The 11,637-nt window shown below is 37.9% G+C and overlaps 1 protein-coding gene across 1 annotated transcript in view; it reads right to left on the reverse strand.

The window, feature by feature from the left end:
- Nucleotides 1-1,236: 1,236 nt before the first annotated feature.
- Nucleotides 1,237-11,637, reverse strand: part of LOC147471343 (cAMP-dependent protein kinase regulatory subunit-like) — a 12,158-nt gene continuing 1,757 nt past the window's right edge. The window contains exon 2 of the mRNA XM_086539901.1: nt 1,237-1,530. Within this exon, the coding sequence (XP_086396027.1) occupies nt 1,438-1,530 (93 nt within the window). The 3' untranslated portion in view covers nt 1,237-1,437. The remainder of the gene's footprint in view (nt 1,531-11,637) is intronic.

The raw sequence follows: 11,637 nt of genomic DNA on the forward strand, positions 1-11,637 counted from the left end.
ACCAACTGTTTCATCTAATGTCATTCTGAATATTACACATCTGCTGAATGACTGGCAATAACTTCAGATGCAAGGATTCATTAATCAAAAGATTATAAAATACTCAGGGGAATAAAAACTGCCTATAGATCAACTTTCAGAAAAGCTACCGAATCATCTTCACATGCAGCTTCTCTGAGCAATATTACACTAGTATCTTTGCTATGAAGCAGGAACATGACTGCATGAAACAATCACACTACCTATTTATGTATGATTTATTATTAACAGCTGACAACTTCAATAAGAAACAGGTGAGAATGCTGAACTTTTCACTTGTGGATTGCCAAGGCTAAAAGCATAGCTTGCACAAGCACACTGTCACGGGGAGAATTCCACTACAGTGTCTTGCAGAAATCAAAGAAAATAAACATAATTCTGAAAAGTAGCATTTGTAAGACAGCACAAGACAGGCTAACTGTCATTTAAATGCCAAAAATAATAACAAGGCAAAAAGTGTCACAAACAAAAATGGCAGGCTTCCCTAGTGCCAATCATGGAAGTACACAGACTCATACTTAAATTCACTCGTATTCTACCACCATTCTATAACTCTATCTCAAAGCAAAAATATTCACACACACACACACACACGCACACGCACACGCACACGCACACGCACACGCACACGCACACGCACACGCACAGACACACACACACAGAGAGAAAGAGAGAAAGAGAGAAAGAGAGAGAGGGAGAGGGAGAGGGAGAGGGAGAGGGAGAGGGAGAGGGAGAGGGAGAGGGAGAGGGAGAGGGAGAGAGGGAGAGGGAGAGGAAGGAAGGGAGGAGAGGGAGAGAGAGGAGAGGGGAGAGGAGAGGGAGAGAGGAGGGAGGAGAGGGGAGAGGAGGAGAGGGGAGAGGAGGAGAGGGAGAGGAGAGAGAGAAGAGGAGAGGAGGAGAGGGAGAGAGGAAGAGAGAGAGAGGAGAGAGAGAGAGAGAGAGAGAGAGGGAGAGGAGAGGAGAGGGGAGAGGGAGAGAGGGAGGAGGAGAATGAGAGAGAGAGGAGAGAGGAGAGGAGAGTGAGAGAGAGAGAGAGAGAGGAAGGGAGGGAGGAGGAGGGAGGGGAGGGAGGGAGGAGAGAGAGGAGAGGAGAGGAGAGGAGAGAGAGAGAGAGAGAGAGAGAGAGAGAGAGAGAGAGAGAGAGAGAGAGAGAGAGAGAGAGAGAGAGAGAGAGAGAGAGAGAGAGAAAGAGAGAGGAAAGGAAAAAATATTTATTGTTCAAAACATTTCCAACATATAAACCCTAAACACCAGTTCTGGGTTCACAAACACACATACACTGCTAACCAGAGCACACAAATAGCAAAAACAGCAATGTAATAATAAAAAACACAATTATAAAAGTCAGCCATTTTCTTGTAGTAAACAAATCCTCCTTTATGCAGTAAATATATCAATCTACAAAAACAGAATGTAAAACCTTACTGTCCAATGATAACAGGTTCCAAGGGGGAAGGTCCATACACTCAATAAGATGCTGGCTACACTCACCTGCAATGAAGAAAGGAACAAAATAGTATTTGCACCAAGGAAATGAAAACTTCCTCAGCAGGGAAAAAATGCATAACTCTTTTTAGAATTCATTTCAGAAAAGAGAAGAAAACTTCTGATAGTCAACTGGAAAAACATAATCAAACAAAATAAGGTAACAAAATACGGTCAATAAACAATAAACACATAAACAAATAAGTGAATATATATATACACATATGCAAAACTTTTATGGTGTACAAAACATAAAATTTCACAAGATGTAAAAGGTGAAGGAGTGTCTCGTCGCACCTTAGCACACGTGCAGATTTACGAGGCTGAAGAGAGCCAAGAGTGTATTCTCTGTTGTTTTGCCTAGCCATCTGCTCTTGGCAGGTGTCAATGAGCATAATCATTTGCATTGAATTTACTCTGTTTTATACTGCTGCATAAAAACCCTTAGATTGCCAGTTCCTCTCTTCCCAAGATGCACAAATTAAACTTTAATATTAACAGTAATGATGATGATCATGATGATGATATTCAGTTCTAGATCCAGAAAGGATCTAAAATTGAATATCACGATTTAACCTGAACCAGATTTTTAGCGTATCAATACAAGAAAAATAGTTTCAAATCATCATTGACGCTGGATTCACATATATCATATTCACTGTGAACTTGTACATACAAACATCAAAACCATCTTGGAATTAACTGGTAACCCTAAACAGTCACTACGCACATCAGCAAACCCAAAGTCTAATTAATTCTGAAGATGTCATGATGGAATGACTCGTAGAATATATGTAAAAAGTCATCGTAAACATCAATTGATGTAACAGTTCATACTTTTATTTCTATTTACTTTTATTCATATCTAATTTTTTTCTTTTTTATATTTTTCTTGATGAGTTCTGTACTCCTTTCCTAAGATGTAGCTTGTGATGTTTCTGGACTGAATCACTAGTAGTGAGAGCAAGCACCTGATTTTCAGTGCAAGACATCAATAGAGGACATTTTTATGAGTAGTGTATATTATGAAAAGTCAGGATAAATGCAAATAATGCAAATGTGGCATTTAATGTCTTCAAACTTTATATTATCAAGTAAAGCAACATCATTCTATTATTCACATTCCTAAAACATTCTACTATTCACATTTCCCAAAAATGTGCAGCTTTAGCTTCAACTGCAAAAAATGTGCAATAAACCTATATGAAATCCTTCATCTGAAATGTAAAACTGGCACTTACTCACTTTGAAAGAGAAAAAGAAAAAAAAGTGATTCTTGTGCAATGGTTAACGCAACACTAAGACCTATGTGACTTTTCACGGAGAGGGATTAATGCATTATCCCTTACACAATCCTTACAATGTTATTTATGACAAGTGTTCAGTAGTAATGATAAGGAAAATGGGTAGAAGCAAAAAAGGATTAGTAGTAACAGGAGGATGAGAAGAGGAAGATAAGGAGAAGGGAAAGATGAGGAGACGGGAAAGATGAGGAGAAGGGAAAGATGAGGAGATGTAAGAGGAAGATGAGGGGAAGGAAGAGGATGATGAGGAGAAGGAAAAGAAAGAAGAGATGAAAAAAACTGTGGAGAAGGAAGAGGAAGATGAGAAGAGGAAAATGAGGAGAAGGAAGAGGAGGATGAGGAGAAGGAAGATGAGAAGTAAGAGGAAGATGAGGAGAAGCAAGAGGAAGATGAGAGGGTAAGAGGAAGATGAGAAGGAAGAGGATGATGAGAAAATAGAGAAGAAAGAGGAAGATGAGGGGAAATAAGAGGAGAAAGAGTAGAAGAGGAAAAGGACAAGAAGTAAGATAAGGAGGAGAAACAAGAGGAATAGTACAAGAAAGAGGAGCAGGAGAGAAGTACAGGGTAAAGGGAACACAGACAAAAAGGAAAACAAGGGAAAACCAAAAACAACAACAAAGATTATCAATGTTTTGTTGAAAAACGAAAAGGAGATGCACTCCCACCCACAACATCAACACGGAAGTTCCACGCAGTCTCAACAATATTTACTTTCATGAACATAAAACAATCCTGTAAAAACACCAGATAAAAAATCTAAGCTTATCTCTTTACTCAGTAAACAAGACAGATATTCATTTTTGTCAAGCTAATGATTCCTTCCAGTAATCTTTTCTTAACGAGCATATCCATCATGACTGCACATTAAATATCTACTTAATTAAAGGAATTTTAATCGTGTTCCCTGAAAGCCAAACATTAGTCTGATATATCTGTAAACTTGGTGACATGATTTTATTATTTCAGTAAATATAAACCACACAGAGTGCCAAGTTGTATAACGGTCAATAAATTTCACAATGGCTTCATAATAGGCACATTCCCTTCTTGCATTTGTTTTGATATGCTAATTCTTTTGATCTTTTCCTTCTTTTTCCCTCTGTTAGGAAAAGTCATATAATTGCAATTTCTCACTGCTAGCAACACATTCACGGCAAAAGATAAATTAATCAATGGAAAAAAAAAGAGAGAGCGAAAAAAAAAGAGCAGTGACAGGTGTTCAACAATAGTTCCAAAGCCGACATTAACGGGGCCTGGCAGCTGGATATTGGAGAAACTTGTTTACCGATACTGAGCAGGATCAATAACAAATAAACAATCTTCAAAATGTGAGGCAGGAGTTCAATACTCTCTCTGTCCTAACTTCCTCTACTTGTGTTGGGTAAGCCAAGGGTACACATGCAGCTTTTCCAATCAATTGGTAAAATATGGACGGATCAACAATTCCTATCTATAGATTCACAAGCCTAACGAACTCTGCTTCAGGAGAAAAAGTTCTTAAAAATAATGAATGAAATTATCTAATATAATAATACTTCTGTGAGATTTACACAAAAGACTATGACAAATCAAGAGCATCATTTTAAAAGGCATAACTAGAGTCACTCTTATCAAAATAAAATGGCATAGCTACTTGTTCAACTGTTCCTTGTATAAAAATAATGCAACAAAATTTGAAAGAAAACCATAACTGGCCAATATTATTTTGAAAAGTAATTTTCTTAAATAATATTGCTTATTGATCTCTTTCCAACTTGTACTTTTACTAAACAAATCAATCCAATAGGTTTTATTCCTCATGCAGAACCACTTCTTAATGCTCCAAGGAAACTTCTATTATAATAATTGGAGTAAATTGATTACACAATTGGCGAAGGCTGGCCTTCAGTAAGTCCCTGTTTCGACCAAGGTTGCCAACATTGGTAAAGATTACTTCTCAGATGAAAATAATAGATGTGTCAAAATATATAGGGTATATCAACTGTCTTCAAAAGTTGGCAGCCCAGAGCCTTTACATTGCACCTGCTAAAATCATGTGACAGAATATCATGTCAAGCAAGCTCAATACAGTCCCATAGCATGAGCAGTTGATCAGCATTCTAGAATACAGGGTAAGGGCAACTTAGAATAATGGCTATTTGATACACTTCCCTATCAGTTCGATCTAAAAAATGTCGGCTGTTTTTCAGATGATTATCTAACATTTAGGAAAGAGTATATTTGACTGCTATACTATCTCCAGGTTGACTGATAGCTGAATACATCAGACAATGGAATCAACATATCATCTAATGGAATCCAAAGGCTATGAATGCAGAGGCCACAATTCAAAACAGGGCCATTATACCACTGATCTACAACAAGAGAGAAATGGAAAAAAGATTGTTTACTGAACTACCTTAATAATTTTATTTTCATTAACTTATCACTCAAGACACCTTAAGCACACTTATTTTTAGATTTACCAGGGCATAATGCTTTTTTCCCAAAAAGAAGTGTACAAAAATGATTGTTTCCAAGGCACCCACATTATCAAAGCTGAGACCATGGTCAAGTACCAAACATACGAGGCATATATTTAGGGGGCCAAATTGCAGTGATCTGTATCCTACTGTATATAATTCTTCAATTCATCTTATCAATAACATTATAAATACAGGAACAGAACAACAAATGTCATGTGAAACTAAATCAATCCTATAGCAGAGAAAAGAAAGCCAATGCAAGATATTGGGATTTTTTTCTTATTCCTCCTGTTACTATAATAGCCCAGGAATATTCCAAACAACAATTGCCATCAATACTGAGTTTCCAATACCTTTACAGCAGATGTAGAATGATTTTGAATCTGACCCCTTTTCATAAACAAAAACAAAAAAGCAAATTATCTAACAGATGTTAATGTTCTGTGTCAAATCATTTTTATATAAGCTGTTTCTTATTACTGCTTAGTATGTAATAAAACTCAATTAAAATGTAAATAAATACATTTTGCTGAATCATCCCACAAAAAAACATTAAAGATATTTGTTTCAATATATGCAATATGAAATGTACAAAAAAATAAATCATGGGTAGGTGCATGATATACATTCTTGGCATTCATTCATTCTATTGATGTTTAAGCTGATAGCCTCAAATTTTATATCATAATTCTTAACAATATCATCTACATCAACTTACATAATACAATGAGTATTGAAACATGAACACTGTATACTTCAAGGTGCTTGGCAATGAATCATCAAAGAGGATCATCACAGCCAAAACCAAAATATCCCTTCTACCGACCCCTCCCCTCCTTCCTTATATTTCACTATCCTTCTCTGCTCCCTCCCTCCCACCCTCCTTCCTTCCCCCCTCCCTCCCACCCTCCTTCCTTCCCCCCTCCCTCCCTCCCTCCTCCCTCCCTCCCTCCCTCCCTCCCTCCCTCCCTTCCTTCCTTCCTTCCTCCCTGCCTGCCTGCCTGCCTGCCTGCCTGCCTGCCTGCCTGCCTGCCTGCCTGCCTGCCTGCCTGCCTGCCTGCCTGCCTGCCTGCCTGCCTGCCTGCCTGCCTGCCTCCTTCTTCCTCTCTTTCATCCCTCCCTCCCTCCCTCCCTCCCTCATCCCCCCTCCTTCCTCCTCCTTCCTCCTCTTTCCTCCCTCCCCCCTCCCCTCCTTCCTTCCTTCCTTCCTTCCTTCTTCCTTCCTTCCCTTCCTCCTTCCTTCCTTCCTTCCTTCCTTCCTTCCTTCCTTCCTTCCTTCCTTCCTTCCTTCCTTCCTTCCTTCCTTCCTCCCCTCCTTCCTTCCTTCCTTCCTTCCTTCCTTCCTTCCTTCCTTCCTTCCTTCCTTCCTTCCTTCCTTCCTTCCTTCCTTCCTTCCTTCCTTCCTTCCTTCCTTCCTTCCTCCCTTCCTCCCTTCCTTCTTTACACCCTCCCTTCCTTCCTTACCTCATACCTCTCTGCATTCCCACTCCCTCCTCTTTTCCTTCTTCCACTCTCCCTCTTTTCTCTTTCTTACCACCCTACACCCTACACCCAACACCCTACCAACCCTCTGTCAACCCTCTACCAAACCCATCTCTCCCTCTCCCTCACCAATCAGTTGCTTTACTCCCTTCTAAATCTACCAATCAGAGCATATGGGATGTGACAGAAGCCATGAACGAATGATGCCTTAATATATCCAGAGTGGAAGCGGGTATTCAAGATGCATTGGTCAGCTGTTTAAAAATACTTGGGTCTGAGTCAAAGCTTATACAATGCCAAGGCAATTTGTCACAGTACAAGTAATCAAATAAGCAAAATAATGCACAAATAAACATAAACATTTCATATTTCACATTTTTACATACAATTATACTTTTCTTGTATTGCCTACATAACTACACTTACAATGATGCACAGAGGAACTGAAATTTGGTCCTAGCTTTCAGCCAACTGAAGTGTTTTTAGTTTCTAGAATGATACATATTTAAAGAAATGCAAAAATAAAAAATATATATTAAAAAGACAGCAAATAAGTCAAATTAAATAGCCGACAAAGAGACAGGGTGAAAGTATTAGGTGATCAAATAATATGGTACGCATCATTCATTGGGCAATGCTAAGGATAACCAGTGTTTATGCATTACATATTGCAGATTAAATTGGCAAGGTGTAAGTAACAAGTATCATTGATGCTGAAACATTGAATGAAGGCTGGACAAGGATGCGTATGTAATGGACAAGGACAATATGCCTAAGATAATGCAGGAGCAATTTTTTTGTATGTGCGTGTGTGTGTGTATGTTTATTAGAGTCTTAACCAATTGCGAACGGGTGTCATGAAATACATGACGTAGGAGCTTTAGCCTGACGTACATGACGTTCAGGGATTTTGGATCACTGTGCTATTTTATTGTGCTATGAGAAACGAGTGAGTGATGATGGCAAGCGCAGTCACAATTAATGTAATTACCGTAATATTAAGCTAAATTAACGTCCAAAATCTAGATGACACTACTTTTTCCTAGCACCAGAAGGAGAGAGTGCCTTAATATCTTCATATATTATCTTCATTGTAGGTGCTCATATGTTTCTTATTCGTTCATGACAGCACAAAAATACAAAAAAATAAAGTTGCTTTTTGTCCTCCCATAAAACAGCAGTACTTCTATCACACTGAGTATAAAGAAAATAATGAGCTAATATGGATTTTATACTACAATTTTATTCAACTGCAGCATTGATAGAGCCTGTCATATGGCACATATGAGTCTCTAAACTCAATGAAACACCCAAAAAATAAAACACAAAAATGGCTCTAGTTTTACAATGAGTGACTGAAAGAGAATGGGAAGATTCAAATTATTTTGCTTCAAGCTGCCTTGCTCTAAAATAAAACCTATCCTGGAGATTGGGCAAGCAAATCTATCCCTGTCCGCAATGGGTTAAGCCAAAATGTGTGACAATCTCAGGCCACTTCTATTGCAAGGGAATATAAACTATATACTTTCAGATTGAGTAATACAAATTTGAAAGTCTAAAACAGCTGTTTTCAAAATATATCAAAACTGCTTTAGATGATATGCAAAGGTAAGCTACATAGCAACAGTAGAATAATGTATTTGTTTCCTATAAATGCTACAACCAGTGGCACCTTTCCTACGAATATCTCATTCCTTTTCTGTCCAATTATGATTCGTAGATGACTTAAACACTGTACTTGCCACAAGTGATTGATTATGCAATAGTCAATCTTTTGTTAGTTTTGCAGGGGAATCTTTCCAAGGATAGAATTGGGGTTGGAGTTCATGGATGAACTGGGAGTGTAAATGGGGCCAAGTGGTTTTTATCCAAAAGAATTTTCAAATCTATTTCCTGCTCTGTATGTATGTGTATGTGTGTGTGTGTGTGTGTGTGTGTGTGTGTGTGTGTGTGTGTGTGTGTGTGTGTGTGTGTGTGTGTGTGTGTGTGTGTGTGTGTGTGTGTATGTGTGTGTGTGTGTGTGTGTGTGTGTGTGTGTGTGTGTGTGTGTGTGTGTGTGTGTGTGTGTGTGTGTGTGTGTGTGTGTGTGTGTGTGTGTGTGTGTGTGTGTGTGTGTGTGTTATGTGTGTGTGTGTGTGTGTGTGTGTGTGTGTGTGTGTGTGTGTGTGTGTGTGTGTGTGTGTGTGTGTGTGTGTGTGTGTGTGTGTGTGTGTGTGTGTGTGTGTATGTGTGTGTGTGTGTGTGTGTGTGTGTGTGTGTGTGTGTGTGTGTATGTGTGTGTATGTGTGTGTGTGTGTATGTGTGTGTGTGTGTATGTGTGTGCGTGTATGTGTGTGCGTGTATGTGTGTGTTTGTATGTGTGTGTGCGCGTGTACGTGCATATGTGTGTGCAATGCGTGCGTGCGTGCGTGCATGCATGTATGTATATATGTATTTATATATCTATATATATGTATGTATATGTATGTATACATAGGTATGCTTCTGTATGCATGCGTATGCATGTGTATGCATGTGTATGCACTTGCATGCATGTGTATATGTATGCGTGTGTCTATATATGTGTGTGTACATGTATGCCTATGTATGTGTATATAAGTGTATATGTATAAGTATGTGTATATATCTGTATGTGTGTGTATGCGTATGCATTTGTGTTTAAGTTTTTATTTGTATTTGTGTATGTGTTTGTGTATGTGCAAGTTCATTTTTTGAAGGACCTTTATCAAACTGTTCCTATGCTGTATAATCAATTAATAAAGCTCATTCATTTCTATAAATACTTGTTATGAACCAACCTATTTAGTTTTCATACGTACATTTCAGGAATGTTAAACCTCAAATTTAATCATGTATTGCAGTGATCATGTGTTTTTCTATTACAATGATATTACCGTATCACCACTTCCGAACAGTAATATCAACACAACAAAAAAATATATATACATATCTATACATAAAGCTAAAAATAATATTCTGTCAGCATCATGAGCATATAACAAGCAAAATCAATATGATACTTAACTAAAAATAGAGAATCGGCAGAGGGTTCTACAACAATAAAATATTTCTTTCTATCTTTTTTTAACTTTCAATACATGAATGAACACACAAACAGGAAAAGGAAACCAATTTCAAATGGCCCTTATCACTTGTCATCAAATTTCCTCAAACTCTGGTGGTTTCAAGTGTAACAATATAAATATTACAATATAAAAGTAAAGTAGTAATAATAATACAATGAAAACAAAAAAAATGAAAAATCACACATACTCACGACAACACAAACTTAATAACTCCTTAAAAAGTCCTAGGCAGCATTCAAACAGAATTACGAGAACTAATAGCATGCCTCGCTTGCACCCCATAAGAATTAAGATTGGCCTAATCTGAGGGGATCCTTTAATTTCCAAGTGACCTTCACCTCTAAGACTTCACTAGATTCGAAACAAGTGATTATATTTCGTTGCAAACCTCAACATTAGTTTGTAATATCCTTCACTTATGCACCCAAAAGCTGATTCAATTCTCCAAAACTTTACACAATTGGAATATACTTTCTTTTCCAAACAGTATATCAACTAAAACATAGATGGACAGAAATTATACAACCTCATAACCAATACAGTCTTAACACATCTCACCTCCTTTAGTAAGTATCTGACTTTATGGTTCAAATTTCTGATAGATCTACCACTGGAGTAATACCACTCAAGACAAAGACAACTCGAACACTCAGTCCCAAGCACAGGACCCCAAGCAATAAGATTCCTAGACAATACCACGGAGATACAACACTGAACAGGGCAACCAGACCTTGGGCTGTGGCCTGCTGGTGATGCTTTCCAAAATAATCCTTGTGCACTTAAATGTCATCTCTGAGTCAACCTCATCTCTGGTCTATATCCTTTAACATTCCTACCAAAACTCAAGGCTTAAGTACTCAATGAACTTCACTTGGTTTAAAGAATCAGTATATTAGTCTTCAGCTTTAACAGGAGTTTGTGACTGTGTTTAAACTAACATGATTTTGTTTTGTTTTGTTATGTGCTTGTTTTAGCCTGTGTTTTATTTGTTTTTTATTTTTTTTGCAACTCAGCACATGAGATATATGTATATATACAAATATATCTAGTTATCACTCTGCATATACATGCATCTGTGTTATGACATACAGGAGGTGTGTGTGGGTGCCTTTTAGTTTCATATAATTCACTTTTATCTCTGTTATTATATCTTGCTTCATTCTCTATGTTTCCCTATGTCCTCTTTACGTTTTACTTTCTCCCATCCTCATCTCCTTCCTCCCAAACCAATAGCCACATTCTTGATCGCTCTACAGCTTCAACATCATTCAACGCTATCTACCCTTCAGATCTGCTCTACAAATAGGTCTCCCAGAAGGCACATTGGCGCCCACTGACTGTACAAGTAAATTTACCCTCTTTTCTTTCTTTTATTTTTTCTCTATTTTTTAGAATTCTTTTTATAAAGCTTTCAACTTTGTAGCTGGCACAGTTCTCCGTTTTCTCCGCTCACTCTGCCCATTGCGGGTTTAGGTGGATGAGCGAGGGAGACTAAAATAGCCTTTCCTGATGCCCGTGCCCTCGGCAAGACTTCTATTAAAGCTCACATACGCCATTTGGGCTATTCCAAGGGAAGCATTCACTGATGTCACCGTTGAGGATCTCGGATAAATGTCTTCTACATCTTGGAAATAAAAAAAAAGCACATGTGATAGTGGGTCAACCAACATTTCTTTTCTTTATTATTATTATCATCAGTATCTTTTGGCTTATCCTTTCTTTTTATTTTCTTCCCCCTAAAATATTTTTTAATCTATTATTATATTTGTATTCACA

The sequence above is a fragment of the Penaeus japonicus genome, unplaced genomic scaffold (genome assembly GCF_977035675.1).
Source record: "Penaeus japonicus unplaced genomic scaffold, GWHDUDI00000001_assembly GWHDUDI00000009, whole genome shotgun sequence".
Taxonomy (NCBI): Eukaryota; Metazoa; Arthropoda; class Malacostraca; order Decapoda; family Penaeidae; genus Penaeus; species Penaeus japonicus.